Source organism: Octodon degus, unplaced genomic scaffold (assembly GCF_000260255.1).
Source record: "Octodon degus isolate 3935 unplaced genomic scaffold, OctDeg1.0 scaffold00146, whole genome shotgun sequence".
NCBI classification, from domain to species: Eukaryota; Metazoa; Chordata; class Mammalia; order Rodentia; family Octodontidae; genus Octodon; species Octodon degus.
In genome coordinates, this window is record NW_004524722.1 from 2803491 (window position 1) to 2821859 (window position 18369).

The 18369-nt window shown below is 48.7% G+C and overlaps 1 protein-coding gene across 2 annotated transcripts in view; it reads left to right on the forward strand.

Moving 5' to 3' along the window:
- Nucleotides 1–18369, forward strand: part of Clpb (ClpB homolog, mitochondrial AAA ATPase chaperonin) — a 151661-nt gene that overhangs the window by 124008 nt on the left and 9284 nt on the right. For both annotated transcript variants that reach the window (XM_004641941.3, XM_004641942.3), the window contains 3 exons: nt 2439–2553; nt 12459–12536; nt 14237–14292. In XM_004641941.3, coding sequence (XP_004641998.1) covers nt 2439–2553; nt 12459–12536; nt 14237–14292 — 249 coding nt within the window. The remainder of the gene's footprint in view (nt 1–2438; nt 2554–12458; nt 12537–14236; nt 14293–18369) is intronic.

The window sequence follows — 18369 nt, forward strand, 5'->3', positions numbered from 1 at the left end:
ACAGGGGTTCGATCCCCTGGGCCTGCCGTGCCAGCCCCACCCCCTGGGTGTGCTGAGAAGGCGATTGAGACTGGGCATGGTGACACACACCTGTAATCCCAGCTCTTGGGAGGCTGTAAACAGGCAGAGCACTACAAGTCCAATCTTAATAAGACCCTGAGCACCCTGTAGGCCCTTCCCTAAAATAAATTTTAAAAAAAAGAAATGAAGAGATTCTTTCCCCTTGCCCAAGAAAATAACAGGAATCCTAAGACAGCCTAGATTGAGAACTGAGGAAGAAAACAGGAGATAGAAATGTTTCTTAGAAGACCAAGAGAGGCTACAAAGGTCATACCTAAATCAGTGAAGTGAAAAGAAAAGTCATGTTAGGCTTGCCTGGGGCAAAGGGGAACGCTATGTCCTATGAGGCCCAGTGGAAGACTGGGCAGAGATGAGCCACCCCAGGGAGTAGCTGCTTCTCCCAAAGTGAGTGTTGAACTGTGCCTGAAGATCTAGATTTCTGCAAGAGGATACTCAGAAGCAACTTCTAGGAGAGGAGACACCCAGGTGGACTGGCTCGTGGTTTCCACTTAAGCCAGACCAACTCTTCCTTTAATCTGGAAGTCTGTGTGGTTCAGCTCTAATTAAAATGCAAGCCAAGTGAGGTGGCACATGGCTATAATCCCAGCACTCAGTATCACTGCAAGTTCAAGGCCAGCCTGAGTTAATAGCAGGACCCTGTGTCAAAACAAAACAAGAGTAATTTTTTTAAAAGCCAAGCATTGCATAATCAGGTATCAAAACCCAGTGAAGAAAAAAGGAGTAATACAATGAAAGAGGGCCAGGCACTGTGTAGCCATTTGAGTCACTCAGGGTGCCATTTACTGTGCACACACAGTAAGTGTGTGCTGTGCTAAGTGCTTCATGTACATTGTCCCATTACCAGCATCCCATGGCTCCCGAAAGGTGGGTGTGGGTATTGTCACTGAGCTACAGTGAGGAAGCTGAGATTCAGGGAGGTGAATGAACTTCCTAAAGTCAGCTGGCTAGTAGGTGGGTACAGTGAGGTTTGAGCTCAGGTCTGTCTGAAACAAAGCTTATTTTTACTGCCCCACAACTTGCCTCATGAGCCAAAAAAGGATCCAAACTTCTTAAGGGTGACTGTAAGAATTAAATGAGACACTAGGTGCTGAGTTCAGCGTCTTGCATATAGCAGCCTTCTGTCGAAGTGAGCACCTGTACCAAACAAGGGCAAGCCAGCTTCCCCTTCTGGTTCCTTCAGCAGGCAGATGCTGTCCCAGCCAGGTTTGTACCTCTAACCATCAGAGCCTTCTAACCCAGTGGGCCCAAGCACTGAGCATGCTGGTGGGCAGGGAGGAGGAGGACGCAGATATATGGCTATAGCCGCAGAGCCAGGTGATGTATGTGGTGCCTGAGGGAGCTGCACAGTGACACTCTGGATTCCAGCCGGCAAGCGTCGCTCCACTGGGATCGGCGCCGAATTATTGCTCCATATGAAACCCCAGGACTGATGGGAGCTTTCAACTACAGACTGATAGCAACAGCCAAAATTGGATTGTTTGCTATTTATTTTTTTTAACTTCTGTCAAGGTCACTACTATAACAGGAAAACACTGCCCAAGCAGCAGGTATTTTTCATCCACTCTGCCCACAAGAACAATTTGCAACTGCAACTTTTGTGACGGGGCCTTACCTTGACAGCTCTCTTTCTAGAAAGATGTCACTGTCATAGGGACTCTGGGGAAAAGAGCCTCCTAAAGACTTGGTGTTTCCTTTCCACTCCAAGATCTGCTTCTTTCCTCCTCAGCTTACTCCAAAAGGCTGTCCCATCAGGCCTGTGCCCTCAGGCTTCCCTGCCCAGTTTCCAGACAGCTTCAAACTCTTTTCCAGAAAGCCCCACCATGTTTCACATTGTGTTTTCCATCTCTGCACTTGTGTACCACCACATCTAGATGTAAATTGTCTCTGTTTTGTCTCTATTATCATATTCAGTTTTTTAAACATGCACGAGATGCTGCCACTGTGCCAGGACCGTGCTGGAAATAGAAGAGAGTGCCTGCCCTCAGGGAGCTTAGAAGTGAGTCAGAAATATTCACATTCAACAAACTCACTTTTTCCAGTTTTTCCAGTGATGGGTACAGTCCTAGTGATACACTCTGAAGCCACAAGGAAAGTGGTTGGTTCTGCCTAGAAGCTTTTGTGTACAGGCCCTGACTTGGAGTCCCTGGAGAGATCTGGCTCTCTTCCTTACAGCAGTACCAGGATAGGTGCAGGGAGCGTGAAAAGAGCAACTCCAGCCTGAGGTCATGAGCCAGAGCTGTGAATGGGCCCGCGGCACCCACCAGCACCTATCCCTGTTTTTTGCTGAGCTGGGTTATAGAATGAAAGCAGGTCCCACTGAGCCCAGCTCCCTGAACGATTTGCCCCCCTGCCCACAGTACCAGGAGAAGCAACGGAAGCGTGAGGCTGAGGAGCGACGTCGCTTCCCCCTGGAGCAGCGACTGCGTGAGCACATCATCGGCCAGGAGAACGCCATTGCCACCGTGGGTGCCGGTGAGTACCACACGAGTCGTCGCCCAGTGCCAGGCAGGCAGGACCGCCAGGCTGCCCTGAGGCTCAGCTAATAGTAGAAGTTAACATTTTTTGAGTAGTATCTCTATGCCAAACACTTTCATAAACTCTTTGCATACTTTTCATTCAAGTCCTTATAGCAGTGCTATGAAGTTAGTGTTGTAGAATACTCATTTTAGATGAGAAAGCTAAGACATGCACTTAACATAATTTTTCCAAGGCTACTTAGATTTGGTGCTCACCTTTGTGTGGTCCACTGCCCCCATTCCCTGCTGTTAAGAAGAGACACATAAGACCCAAAGAGGGGTGGGAGCTTGTCTGTCACCAGTAACACAGCAGCTGAGGTAGCACTAGGACATGCTTGTCTCTTCAGAATAGCTTGTCAGCAGTTGGCACAGTCTTAGGGAGAACATTTCAAACCATGGCATGCCTTCTTCCTCACCTCTTACTCCCATCCTTTGGCCCCTGGAAGCCATACTGTGTAACCCCTAATCTAGTGGTCCTACTCTGCCAGCAAAATCCCCTGGACAGATAGATACAACTAAGGTTCTGTTGGAGACAGTAGCCTCCCCTTTATTTCGTAACTCTGGTGTGCATCTCCTGAGAGTGGTTACAGACAGGTGAGGCAGGGGAAGAGGAACCCTACACCAGGCTGCGGCAAAGGGATCTTCCCCAAGGGTCTTTGTTTTAAACAGGCTTTTTGGACAATCTGACACTTAGCTGGAATTTAAGACCCATTGCCCTTAGATGTCTTGGCAAGTCCCACTGACACATGACACATGGCTCTCTTCTCTCTTCAGCTAGTTCTGGTAGACACAGCCTAGGCCCTGCTCCCTGAGAACAGGAGGCACCAGCCTGAAGTCTAGGCTGCCCTGTGGGACACTCTGGAGCCACATTATCAGCCCTCAGGATAACTGAAAAATGGTGACGGTCACTCCATGGCGTTCCAGGCCCAACCTGCTCCCCATCATCCTCACACACCTGTGGGACTCACAGCTCCCACATAAGTCTCATCAGGGGCTGACCCATCAGCAGGGGAAGAGCCCATAGAGAAGAGCTGTCTCCCCAGCTAGAAGTCAGAAGGCAGCTCGGGACTGGGGAGATAGTTCAGCGGTCTAAGCACCTACCTGGCAAGCACAAGGTCCTGAGTTTGATCTCTGGTACCGCATGCCATGCCGGCCCCACCTGCCAGCCCCAAAACTGGGCGTGGTGTCACATGCTTATAATCCCAGCACTGAGGAGGCTGAGACAGGAGGATCATCGCTATGAGTCTGAACTGCATAGAGAGACCCTGTATCAAATAAATAATTTTTTTTAAAGGCAGCTGGCTTGCAGGCACACCCAGGAGCTGAGGAGAATGTGAATATACATTCGGGCCCAGACTGCACCAAGCTGCCCTTTGGGGTTTAGATACAGATATCCATCCCCACCTCCCACCTTGGAGATGGTAACCCAGACTCCTTTGTCACAGCTATATCCAAGTTACAGGGAAGGGAGACTTTGGGTGCTTCTGTGGGTTGAAGAGAGGTGTAACCCAGCATAAGAAACTGATGGCCTGGGTGGGGTCTCAAATCACTGGGCTGCCTCACAGTTCTCACAGCTTCATACATGCCTTCCCCAGAAGGCCTGCAGTCTTCTGAGGGTGCTTCTTAGCAGTCCCTCAAGCCCACAAGCTGTAAGCTCCCCAAAAGTAGAGGCACTGCTGTGGAATTAGACCAACCTGAGCCCACCACATCCCCACTGTGCAGCTTACCTCTGCAGTTCCCTCACCATGTGGTGGGTGTAAGTTTAAGACTATGATTCTAAAGCATGTGTCCTTTCCTGTATGTGCTATACAGCAGTGACTACAACCTAGTCTCTCTCTTTCAAGATGTTCCGCCTTGGCTTGGGCCCTCGGTTCTTTAAGTCAGGCCCACAGCTAATTTTTTTTCTACCTGCGACTGAGTCCCACAGCTTGCCTCTTCCTTGCCCCTATACTGACCTTTGGTACATTAGTCATCTTGTCTTTCCTTGCTCTTGGGCCAGAGCAAGAGTGGATAATTCTCTTCACCTCCCAAAATCTTAGAATACACATGCACCCCAAGTCCTCCTCCCACCTATAGTTCCCCTTCTGGACTCTGGATCTGCCTCAGGTCAGCAGTAAAATAACCACCCAGAAAGGCCCAGTGCTTTGTCTCGTGACGTCTAGGTTAGACCTACTATGGCTCTAGTGATCCTGGAACAGGGATAGTGGGCCTTTTAGAGCTTTCAGTGATACAGTCTGCCTGCTTCAGCACACATGCCATAGGATCACCGCCCTAGGAAGTAGAGTCGTGCAGGGTTGGTGTTTTGCCTCCGGCTGTAAAATGGTAACATGCTCCTCTTGCCGAGAAGCCCTGCGGTTCGGATTCCACAACTAATGTTCCAAACCATGTGCATTTCCTGTGACCAGCTCCCAGACCTGTCTGGTAGGAAGGAGTGAGTAGCCTGGTTGTTGTGCTTTGAGGGCAGGCAAAGCCTGAGACGTTCACTGTGTCAGGACTTGTAACGGGCAAGCAGCATCCAGAACCTTAACACGTCAAAGCAGAAGCAGGTACAAGAGAGTGAGGCACATTGAGAAGCTAGGGCAGGCCAGATCCTCTAGGCTAGTGTCACATGCATGCTAGGGACTAGCTGGCTGAAGCCTGGCACCCCATGGGTACCATGAGCATGGGCAGCCAGAAAAGTGCCGCAGAATGAATTGATTTGATAAATGGCCATTTATTACCCTCACGAATTGGCTGAAACCAATTTCGGTCACATCAACCCCTGGTAAGTGCTGGGATATTGATTTGTGCAAAGTAATACAGTGAATTTATCAGTGTGATCCCCAGCTGCAGGGCCCCTAGCAAGGCTGGCGCACAGTTACCGCCTTACAAATGGAGAAGATAAAGCAGCAGCCCCACAACCCAGGCCCTGTTGGCCTCTCTGGGCTTCCAGGGTCACCAGAGCCAAAACAGAGCCAACTTACATTTTACAGACCAGATCCTCGGCATAGAAGGTGAGGCTCTGCTTCCAGAATCTGCAGTGTGGTCCATGAGGAGAGGAGGATGCTGGTGTGGTGGGGCGGACCTCCTGAGAACTCTGGATCTCCTCTGAAAGCTGACTATCGCGCACATTGAGAACTAGAACACCATTCACAGGTCTCCTAAACAGAAATTTAGAAATCCCTTGGCCCCTTCCCTTCACCTTTATAGGCCAAGTATCAGATTCTGTCATTCCACCTCTTAAATGGCTCTCAAACCTGCCCTTTCCCCCTGCTCCTGATATCATTACCTTAGTTCAGGATACCTAAGCTGAGTGACCGCCTCAATGGTTTTCCTGCCTCCCTTCCTTCCCCTAGAATCAGTTCTTGCTGCATAGAGTGATCTTTGGAAAACCCAAATCTAACAGCATGACTCCCCTGTCGAAAACATTTGTGTGCTCCTCGCTACCTATTGTAGCGTGCAGGGCATACTGCTGCTGCCGCTGCCCCCTGCTTGGCACTTCACACACCAGCCACGGGACCAACTTCCGCCTCGATGCACACAGTGAACACATTTCCTGTCTGCGCCTTGTCACTGCTGCCCTCTCCGCTTGCAGTTCCCTCTTCTCTGGTGCTCCCACCCAGTCCAGGCCATCTCCCATACACTAGCTATTTTCTCCCTGGGCTAACTCGGTTCAGGTACAGTGATCAGCCAGCTGTGTGTGCCTACTTCCTGGAACAGCACTGTGCTCAAAAGTAGATGTTGAAAAAAAAAAAAAAAAAAAGCTCAAAAGTAGATGTTGAAAAAAAAAAAAAAAAAGTAGATGTTGAAGCCCAGCTGGTGGTGCATGGCTGTAATCTCAGCACTTGGGAGGCTGAGGCAGGAGGATTGTTGCAAATTCAAGACCAGTCTGGGCTACAAAGTGAGCTCAAGGCCAGCTGGAACTGCATCGAAAGACCCTGTCTTGGGGGGTGGGGGAAGAGTAGCTATTGAATCAGTTTGTGAAATGTATTTCTGTGATGTGGTCCCTTGTCCATCTCAAGAATGTGCTCTGAAGAGAGAGCTATAGACCTGCCCTCTCGTAGCTCACACACATTCTGGGAACAGGACTCAAGCCAGAGCTCTAATTACAACCATGTTAAGTGACCTTTGACCCCTTGTCAGTGGCGAGGAGGGTGGCCATTCCCCAGACCTGCTAAAAACAGTGCACCCTGGGCAGCAAATCAACATGCACACATCTGGCAGCTTCCTTGGAGTTTATTTGAGCCAAGAACCTGTGCCTGACAGCTATTCTATCTGCCTCAAAGTTCCTCTGAAGTGTCTGCACTCCCTTGGACTAACTGTACCCTTCAAGTGTCCTGGACCACAGTCTGACACACATGCAGAGCCTCAGCGTTGTATGTGGTGCACCATCCTATTCGTGCTTCACTTCCCTCCTTGACTGATCTGAAAGTATGCTGTTGCCCAAGCCCCCACCCCTCTAAGCCTCCCTGTGAGGACTGGTGTCTGGTGTGAGAAAGACAGCCATAGGGGCCGGGGAGATGGCTCAGTGGAATAAGCGCTTCCCTGGCAAGTGCAAGGGCCTGAGTTCAATCCCCGGTTCCGAAAAAAAAAGATACCCAGAACTGCTTGCAACGCCACTCTGTTTCACTTTAGGGTCTCAGCCTGTGTTTTGCTATTCTCGTTGCCTAGCCTACCCACCAATGCTTAAGAGTTAGGCTTCTCTAGGCCCCCCAGGACCACCCCATTCCTCACTGGTTTCAGCATCCTCTCTGTAGGCTCCTGTCATGTGGTGTCTGCTCTGTTTGTATGTCTTCCTCCAGGAGTCAGGGACTACCTCACATCAGCTCTTTTTCCCAGGTTGGATGCACAGTATAGGTGTTGAATTCAGGTAAATGAAGTCTGAGCCCATTTTGACAGAGAGGGTCCCTCTGAAATGCTAGTTCCCCTGGGAGATGGTCCAACATGGAACAGTGTGTTTGCAGGTGAGGTTTAAAAACTCCTTACTAGGTCCTTAGAACTTATCAGAAGGATGAATCAGGGGGCCTGGCCCTAGCTCAGGCCTTTAAGTGGCTGCTTCCACAAAGCTGTCAGCCTCAGGTTGCTGGAGTTCGAACCTCACAATTCTCCCGCTGGCCAAAAGTGCCCTGAAGGCGTTCGAGGAACAAAACAAAACAAAAAAAAAAAAAAAAAATCCTTATAAAGAAGGATGAATCAGCCCAGCCAGACTGCCCAGAACCTTGCGCTGGATGGAGGCAAAGGCAGGGCTGGAAGAAAGAGGCAGCTCTTTCCTCTTTGCTTTTCATGCCCCAAGCTGTGCGGCAGGTTCACCCTCATCATTTAGGCACAGGTGTCAGCCATGCATAGAAAGGTCTCCTGCACTTCTCCCACCCATTTAAAACCTACCATATTAGGGCTGACCAGATAGCTCAGTGGATTAAAACACCTGCTTAGGCAGACTCAGGGACTAGGGTTTGATCCCTGGCATGCCATGCCAGCTCCTGATTGAGACTGGGCATGGTGGCACATGCCTGTAATCCCAGCACTTGGGAGACTGAAAACAGGAGGCTCACTATAAGCCCTATCTGTGTAGTGAGACCCTGCAGACCCTATACTAAATATATTTTAAAAATTAAAAAAATAAAACCGACCATATTGACAGCAGTATTTTCCTATTAAGCATAGGGCTGGTTCTAGTCCCCAAACCATCCCAGCACCTGGCATGTTTACTGAGCACATGCGTAAGGCTCCCAGGAGAGAGTTCAGCAACCCCTGGGAGTGCTAAGAGACTCGGATCCAGGCCACACGCTCCTCATAAAGTGGGAGTTAAAGAATGTTCTTCCACCTCCTCATAATTCTGGAAAGACCAAGGCTTAGTTCATGTAGCCAGCAAACATTAAACCAGTGTTGCGCTAGTCACAGGTCCCCCAGAACTAGAAGGCCCAGCCCCTACCCCAATGGAACCACAGTTCAGTGGGGGATCACTCTCCCCTTTCATATGAGGGCACAGGCAGATGAACTCCCTTACACAGCCCCTCTGTAAGCCTGTATAGAGTGGAAATAATACCTATTTCTGAAGATTTTTGTAAGGACAAAAAATATCTATAAAATATCAGAACTAATGACTGCTGCTATTGCTACCCTTACCTAGAGCTTCCACTGTTTATACTTCTACCAGTTTGGAGTTTTTATGTTTTGTTCTGTTTTTGTTTCATTTGTTTGAGAGGAGCTTCTTACTCTGTTGCCCAGACTGATCTGAACTCATGAAATCCAGTGATCTTCAGTCTTCCAGAGTTCTGAGATTATAGGTACATACCATTGTGCCCAGTTTATTCATATTGTTCTTCTACTCTTTGCAGCTTACAGTATCACTTTGTAAATATTAATTCACTGCATCTTCACGGGGAGTGAATATAATGGATGTGCCTGTATCCCAGCACCAAGATTCTAAAGAAGTAGGTGTTTTGGAGCCAGCTGTGCTGATGCCCACCTGTAATCCCAGCATGTAAAAGGCTGGTGCAGAAGGGTTGCTGCAAGATCCAGGCAGGCCTAGGCTATGTAATGAGTTCAAGGCCAGTCTGAACTACATAGAGAGACCCTATCTCAAAAAGAAAAGAGAAGAAAAGAAGGAAGGAAAGAGAAAATGAAACGAAATAGGTGTTTACTCAAAGTCAGTCATCTAGTAAGGAGCGGAGGCAGGACCCTGCTGAGCTGCAGCAATGCCTGCCCTCCACCACACCACTCAGTGTTCTCTACATATCAGAAAACTCAGACCTGTGAAGTAATGGGGTAGCTGTGTTGGGGAACTGATCAGAAAGAGTTGTTGCAGGTGAGTTTTCAGATGGTCTAATAATACGAGATGTGGCCAGGAAAGGCATCTGGAGAGGGGCCAGCAACAAGCAAGGCAGACCCTGGCAAAGCATGAGGAAGGCAGAGGGGCTAAGCTGCCCGTGCAGAAGGCCTGACTGTGCAGGCCCATAGGCAGTGGTGAGGACAGGGCTCCTTGAGACCATGTGAGTGAGCTAGATTGAAGACTACAGAGGAAACATTTTTCTAGTAATCTAAGTATGTGAGGAGATACTGGGCAGGAGAGAGCCAGAGGAGGGCAGCTCCCTCCTTTCCTCACACATCCTGAAGGACCACTTTAGGTGCAGGAGTCAGCAAGAGTTGGCTTTCAAGCCCAGGGTCTTCATAAATTTACCTGTGTAATCATGAGCAGGTTTCTTAACTTCTTTGTAAATATTTTCTCCTCTATGAAGTGAGAATTATGTTCTCTCTCCTCCTTGCCTCAGGTGGTCATGAGGCCGGAGAAAGAAGTTTCTAAGTGCTGACAGAATAAGTTGTACATTTGCTGGTCCGCAGTGCGAGCGCCCACACTTATGGTCATATCCATGTGGGCCCACCTCAGTGTCTGTTGGTCACAGCCTCTGTCTACCCTGACCTGACAGGCCCCTCGAGACTCCCCGGTCTTGGTCCTCAGCCTCCCCAGTACCATACACCCTGGGGCTTGCCTTCCCCAGACCTCCCTGGCTGCTTCCATTTTTCATTCTGTCCGACTCCATCTGCTTGGCTGTTTTTCTCTTCAGATATTATTAGAAATATCCAGAGTTGTAATTGTTTAATGGTTGGCATTTCGCCTGTTTCATGGGGGGCCCCGATCAAACCCACCCCAGACTCATGCCCTGGGTCTGACAGAATTGACCAGGGACAGCTGTGCAGTGGAGTCTGCCCAGCATTATAAAGAGCTCTCTCCCAGGTGCATTATTAGAAAAGAAGGGGGGAAAGATGGCCCCAGGCATAATTCAATTCCACATTCTCCATGGTGTTTTTAGTACTGCAAAGCCCAGCAGTGTGCAGCTCTCTGAGGGCTAGGATGCTACCCTGAAAGAAAAGTCAAGTACATGAGACCCAGGGAACCTTGTCCCCCGCAGGCTGCCTTTCTAGTGGTGCCTGGGGAATACTGCCTCCCAGGTACTCCACAAAGCCTGAACCCAGTTCCTATTCTGCCTCTTCCCAACCTAAGTTTGACCTGTTTCTCCACCCTCTTCTAACACAAAACACATGTGCATGCCATATCCACGGAAGCCTTGTGCTTGCCAATCGAGTACAGCCACTTCTCCCAGGTACCCTCCCCTCTACGTCCCTGTTTCTGTCTGGACACCAGGGACTCTGTCAACCAGGTGTGGCCCTCCGCTTCATCCCCAGTGTTCAGATACCGATGCAGTCTGTACATTTCCCTTACAGACAACTGGGCCAGTTAGAGATCTGTGTCCTCACCCAGGAGACAGGTTGGACTGAATGTTTTCCCGAGCCTCTTTCAGGGTTTTCAGGGAATGTCTCTGGTTAGGTAGAAGTGACTAGTCTGCCACTTGAGAGTTTCTAGTTTCCATCTGTTGCTGCTGAAGCCAAAAGTAGAAAGTACATTAAGATGGCACCATAAGAGACAGAGATGAGAAAGACCACAGGCGTGGGACTGAACTAAGACTGGTCATCCCGACTCATAATCTGATCCTGCTCACCACCCTTGGTCCTGCCTATCTCTGCCTCTGTCATGCTGGCTGCCTCTCCAAATCCTGCCCCACCTTGACGACAACGACCCAGCGTTCGTCCTGCCATTCCCTGACTCTTCCTGGACCTCTGCAGCTGCTTCTTTGAAACCCTCAAAACTGATAACCCTAAGACTTACTCCCTAAGACTGTCAACTCTCTTGATCGACTAAGTTTCCAGACCTTGTCCCGCTGACATATGTCCCTTTGCTAATTTTGCCCAATACTCCGGGGACCAGAGCAGACATGCTCTTCCATCTGCAGACAGGCTTTGACATTGCACAGTTCTCTGTCCTCATCCTGCTCCAGACTGCTATATTTCCATTAATGCAACTCAAATTGATACAAATTTTTTAAACCAGCTATTTTTTTTAAAAAAGACAGGTTTAAAAATAATATTAATAAAATTTTAAAAAACAGCTTTAGAGAAAGAAACAACTCTACTGTGTACTAGTTCTATGACTTAAGCAAGTCTCTCTTAGTAGAAAGAAGTTGAGAATATTTTCCCTTTGAGGTTTTGTGGGGTCTTGAGTAAATAAATTGTTGGTAGATTTTTCTAGTTAGTCCGAGCATACAGCATATGCAATAAATGATTCTTGCTTCCTTCCCTGCTTTTATACTTGAACGGTGCTTCTAAGCCTGCTTCTCCCAGTGTCCTTGCCTCAAATACATGGCCCTTGATCATAGGCTTCCTCTTGAAGAAGAGGTCAGGCCTCGCTCTGGCAGAGTTAAACCCCAAAGGGAACTAGTATAGATCCATTCTGCTCCCCAGCCCCAGCCCCCCCTGGAGGCTTTGGTTAGCAGATGCTAACCAGTGGCTGAAAACTTGGTGCTCTGAGCTCCACACTAACCTCTGTTGGCTTCCAAAAAAGGGACTTGGCTGTGTCTCTACTTCCTAATCCAGACAGTACACCAGACCTTGTTTTCCTCAAATGAGAATGAGCCCAGAGCCCCAACTGCCAAGGGCTTCTGCCCATCGCGTTCGCATAGGTGGGTAGAGGGATACCCAGCAAAGCTAAAGTTCCTCTCTAGTTCCCCTTCACCAGTCCCCCACCCCCTTCACCTCCATTCACCATCCACCCGCCTTTCAGTTTCCCTGGCAACGCTGAGTGCTCATCCTGGAAAACTTTATCCGAAATCTGCTCTGGGCAGCTTTCCAAATCCATGCTAACCTGATTAGGTATCTCTAGGGGCCTTGCCAGCTAATCAGATTAGGCAGCACTAATGGTAGTGAGGACTTTGAGTGGGCGCAGAGCAGTAAAACATATTGTATACTTAGTGATAATTATCCTGCCTTTTGTGTCATTGATTTATCTGCCTCCCTCCCTGTCCCCCCATCTTGTGTGTTTGGCCACAGCGATCCGGAGGAAAGAGAATGGCTGGTATGATGAAGAACACCCTCTGGTCTTCCTCTTCTTGGGATCATCTGGAATAGGTAAACAGGATCACATCAGCAAGTGGGGAAGGGGCACACCCAGCGCGAGCCCTGCAGCCCAGCTGCTGTGGGCCAGGGGTCACTCCATCTGCCTCAAGTTCAACTCTCAACTCTAGAAGCAGCTACCTTCCAATTACAGAGACATCAGGACAGAAGACTCTGGGTGTTTAATCATCTGCCATTTTACAGGCAGCTAGAACCAGGTCTTTCCCTTTGTACACTCAAGGGTACAAGGACTAACTCATCTGGGCCCAGGCCCTCAGGGCCCATTAGTATTGGTCAGAGTGCTCTGCACTGGGGACAGTTGAGACACGCCCTATGCCCAGGACCCTAGCCACATTCAGAGCAGCCAAGCTATAGGAAGCTAATGAAAACTCCAGTGACTGGCACAGTGCCAGGTGCAGAGCATAACTGTTCCAATAAAATGGGTTGAATATTTTTTTTTCTCTCTCTCTCCTTACAGTACTAGGGATTAAATCCAGATCCTTTGCCCTGAGCTACACAATTTCCAGCTCTTTATGTTTGCTTCACTTTGATAGCATGTCACCGTGTAGTTCAGGCTGCCTTGAACTTGTGGTGATCTTCTTTTCTCAGCTTTCCTAGTGCTAGCCTCCTACCACTGTGCCCAGATTTTTTTTTTTAGACAATCTCTAAATCACTAAGTTGCCCAAGCTGGGATTAGAGGAGCTTGGATATTTTTCTAGCCAGTTTGCCTGCATTACCTGATGATTTCTCCCCTTCTTATTGTGTGCACTCGAGTACTCCCTTTCCTCCACTCCTTTTCCACCATCTTTGTGATGGAAATTTCATCATATATAGAGACTGTTTTTTTCATTGAAGGGCTGTGGCTTGAACCCAGAGCCTTGCACATGCTAAGCAAGTGCTCTACCTCTGAGCTATAGCCTCAGTCCAGATTTCATGATTTAGTTGTCTTTTCCTCCTCTTCCAATACCTTAGGTCTTCCTCACATGTAGGGTCCCAAAAGGTTACCACCCCCTGACCTTTATACCACAGAATTTCACTTCTATGCCCCACAGTGACTTCTAGTGGTTTTGTCATTGTTCCAAATGACCCTTCAGTGCCACCTCTTTGGTATTGTTTTTCCTTTTTTATGCCACAGAAGACTGCGAAGCCAGTAAGAGATGTTCTTCATCCCTTCCCAGCCCTTGTTTGTTTTGTTTTGTTTTTGAGGTAGGATCTCCATATATAGTACAATATTGCCTTGAACTCACTTATGTAGCCTAGGCTGGCCTCAAACTCATGGCAATCCTCCTACCTCAACCTTCTGAGTGCTAGAATTATAGGAAGGCACCACCATGCCTGGCCTAGCCCTAACTTGGCATTATTTCTGAAGCCTAGCTAAATTGCAGGCCATGGAGGTTAAGAGAGATGCAGGCAGTAAGGCAGGGAGGAGAGAAGCGAAAGTTTTGCTGGGCTTCAAAGGTCAAGCTGGCTCTGGATTATAAATCTGCTCTCCACTGACAAGATGGTGCTACAGAGAAGAGGCCTCAATCCCACCCACAGAAAAAAATCAAGATGCAGTCCATACCTGGTTCTGATCCCAGTTTCACCATCCATTCCCTGCTTTGGGAAAGTCTGAGCTTCACCATTGCCATCTATGTTTATGCTTGCTGGTGTCCTGGTGTTCCCAGTCATCTAGTCTTAACTCACTCTTTTTCTTTTTTTCTTTTACACACTAGGAAAAACAGAACTGGCCAAGCAGACAGCCAAATACATGCACAAAGATGCCAAAAAGGTAAGGGCTGGGGGCCGGTGAGACAGCTCATCAGACTAAACACCTGCTTTGTCAAGTGCAGGGACCGGGGTTCAATCCCTGGTCTCGAATGCTGTGCCAGGCCCATCCCCAGGGCACACTGAGCCAGGGACCGAGTCCAGGCCTGGTGGTCATGCCTGTAATTCCAGCACTGGGGAGGCTGAAAACAAGAGTATCACTGTGAGTCCAAGCTGTGTGGTGAGACCCTGTACCAAATACATAAATGGGAAAAAAAAAAAAAAAAACGTAACAGCTGGGACTGAGGCCTGACTTGCAGTCCTGGAAACCTTACTCAGTCATGCTGTCCACGTATACAAAGCCCTCTGAAGCTGGCAGTAAGCCAGCCAAGAAGATGGTCCTAGCCCAGGAACAAGCCTCAGCCTTGGCCACAAGTTGCTCTAGGAGTTGGGAAAAATTATCCAACCTTTGTGCCTCACTTTCTTCATCCATGAAACAGGAATAGAATTTCCAGCTTGCCTAACTCTTGGGCTGTTGAGCGAACCCGTGAGCTTCATCCACACAGCATTGTCAAGCACCTGCCCTGTCCCAGGTGCCATGCTGGATCTGTAGGTCAGTGTTTCTTAAGGCTTTCCTCTCAGAGAGTTTGGGGAGCCTTTAAAAAAGCACGTAGGAGTAAGGTGATGCCTGCTGTTTCCGTCCATCTTACATGAGCTCACTTCCTTATTATTTTGCTTTGCTTTTTTTCGTATCTGAAATTGAACCTTGGGATTTGCACATTAGGAAAGTGCTGTACCACTGAACTGCATTCCTGACCTTTTTATCTATTTTTATTTTTGAGACAGTCTCACTAACTGCTCAGATTGGGCATGAACCTGCAGTCCTGTCTGAGCCTCCCAAGTGGCACGGATTATAGTCATGCACCACCATGCCTGGCCCTGCGTGAGCTTTTAAACCTGGTTTCTTGTGCCTTGAACTTGGGCTGCTTCTAGTGCTGCTTCTTGTGGCTCCAACCTCAGGGGAAAACAGGTTGCCTTTTCCCCTGTTCGTTCATACTCAGGCTTTCTAAAATTTGGCCAGTTTGACTCTCTCGGCTGACAAGAGATGCTTTCAAGATAGCAGTCTTTAGAAAAAGTGCAAAACATTTCAACAAAAGCTAAACACTCTCCCAACCAGCCTTCCCTGCGATGAGGCTGAAGTCCCCCTGCCTGTGGCTAGAGTGTGCTTGAGACACCCGCCAGGTCTCTGTTGCAAGCCTGTCCTGAGGCGATGAGACATCGTTGCCTAGGCCTCCGCTGCCCAGTGGCCCCAGCAGCCGAGTCCTGGTCTCCTGTTCCTCTGTGGCCTCCCTGCCCCACTGCCACCTGCCTGAGAGCCTGGCGGCCACAGAAACGAAGTAGCTCAGGCTGTGCGCTCCTGAGCCGCCTCCTGCCTATAGCCTGGCAGAAGACTCTTAAACCTCCCTGGCTCCCCCAGTAGCTGTGCTCTGACTGAACCAGACCTAGAGCATGCCCACTAGACAGCCAGGCAGGCCAGAAGCAGCGTGTGCCGTGCTAATAGGCTCCAACCAAAACAGCATTTCTAAGACAATTCATCAGGTTGGCAGCGATTGAAACAATTAGCACTCTGGAAAGGGCCATAAACTAGCAAGACTCTTAGGGAAGATGCAGTTACGGGCAGGAACCACCTGATTAGGGATGAAGAATTCTGACAGTATTTTTAATACTGTCAGAAAGGTTAATATTTAATTACAGATTATAATCTCTTTATCCAAGCTGTCTTAATATGTCTTTATACACAGTGGAAGTGGAAGGAAAATATCTGCTGACGTGATGGTATAGAAAGGAGGGGGTAGCTTGTTAAAAGACTGATGATGCAAGTAATTTGCACTTGTGCACCTGAATGGGAGACAGATTGACCCCAGTGCAGGGTGTGCTACAGGTGTGACACTGGCATCCCTTGGTACGTGCCTTGTCCATGAGGAGGATGTAACAGTGTCGCCCACCATACCCACATCACAGTTGGGCAGCAGGATGTGACGGGCAAAGCCCTGGGCCCAGGACTCCTTGACCCGAACTCTAGTTCTGCTTTCTCCAAGCCCTAGACAGTTCCTTCCTTTCCCCCGTGAAATCTCACTGCTCTTACCACTGCTCTCAGTCCTGTGTCTCAGGGTTCTGGAGTACATCAGGTGAGATCACTGGGATCCACAGCTGGCCCAGGTTTGGGTGCACAGTGGGGGCCCAGTCCCCCAACTGGGGTGTTTACCACCTCATGCACTCCACAGCATGCCCATCTGTTCTTGATCCTGTGAGGAACAGCACAGGTTCTTAGGCCCACTCTGCAGCTGAGAAGAACAGTGCCCTAGCACGTCAGGCGCTTGTCTGAGTACACTTGTTAGGGAGAGAAGTGCAGTCAGACTTTGACCCTTCTCTCAGTACCGTTGTTCTCAGCTGCTCTAGGAGACCACACTGTGAATGTGTCCTTTTCTCCGTGTTTCACAGAAGGAGATGAGAGCCATGAGAAGCCAAATAAAACCACTTTATTCTTAAATCTTAGATGATTCTTTGATAAAGCTCTGACCTGTACAGTCCTAGGGTTCAACTCATTACAGAGTATGTTTAACATGGACATTTTCTAGTGACATTTTCATATGACAGACTTGCCTTCAAAATCCAGGAGTCCTGGCCTGGTGGCACTGTAACCTGTCACCTTGATGCTCCCAGGGCGCCCAAAGGGTACTGTGTGGAATGTGTCAGAACCTAGTGTAAAATAGCTCTTCCCAGCGGGAGTTCCCTTCTGTTGGCTTCACAGGGTGGCTTGGGAAACAGACAAGCCCTGGCCTGGAAGCCAGAGACTTGAATTTTTGTCGCAGCTCCCTCTTTTCTAAAGAGCATCATACCTCTGGACCTTGCTGCCTCACAAGGCATCATTTACACATTTTTACAGTTTTTTAATCAGGTCTGTTGTGAGCCTTTTTTTTTTTCCTTTCAGACTCTGCTATTGTTTCTCAAATTGAGCAGCTTTGTTAACTTTCATTACTAGAGTTAATAATCCTTGAGAAAGAACCATAGTGGCCTCTATGATATTATCATGAGGTGGGTTATGGGCTCCAGAGGTTTGAGATCATAGTGGCAAGATGATAACAGGATTAAAAAGCAAATATTTGAGTTCAACTGCCTAGGGTTAAATCCCAACTCTCCCCAAATATATAGAGCTGGCCAGGCTCTCGTTGGTATCAATTTTCTCATCTGTAAAATGGGTTCAGTAATGCTGCCTGTTCCATGGGTAGTATGAAAGTTTCATGAGATAATGATATTCAGTAGTAAGCATTGTGTATAGATAATAAGTAATCAGTGCTGGATGTTACTGTAATTATTATTGCTTCATTTATAGCTAATATCACATGACACCAAAATGACTGCAGCCAGGAAAGCCAAAGACTTGTTTAGAGTTACACAGTGATTTGCTAGGAGAACTAGAGTGCGAAGCCAGGTCACTTGAATAGTGTCTGTCTTCTGTATCTCTACTGGGACATTAACATCTTAGCACAAAGCCCAGAGCCCCGCGAATGAAGACTGCCAGGAGCCCAGCCGGTTGGCTGCTGAAAAGTGTGGGGCAGTATCAGGTAATGGCTTAAGTGCCCATACGGAGCTGGATGGCCTTGGGCAAGTTACTTTAATCTCTGATATCCCTCGTAAGTGAAGTGGGGATGATGGTAGTACTTGCCTCCCAGCCTGCACACGTTCTCAGCCCTTTGTACCCTGCTTCTAACATCACCAGACTCAAAGCTTCTACCTGTCAGTCCGCTGCTCCCGTGCTCTCCTGCGACATCTCCACCCTTGCTGCAGCCTGTGTATCTGATGGCTGGCTGAGCACCCAGGGCCCTCTGGACATGCTTGCTGGCCTGTGCCCATGCATGGGTAGCAGTGCGCACTCCCACATGGCCCTCATCACCTCTTTGAGCCCTTTCCCACCTCTTTGAAGATCTCTCCTAAGCCCCCACATGAAGCAGGAAGAGGCACCAAGAGCCTTGTGTTAGGGAGAAGCAGCACTCTGCGAGGGGAGGAAGCACCCACAGCCAGCCTGGCAGTGGCAGGGCTG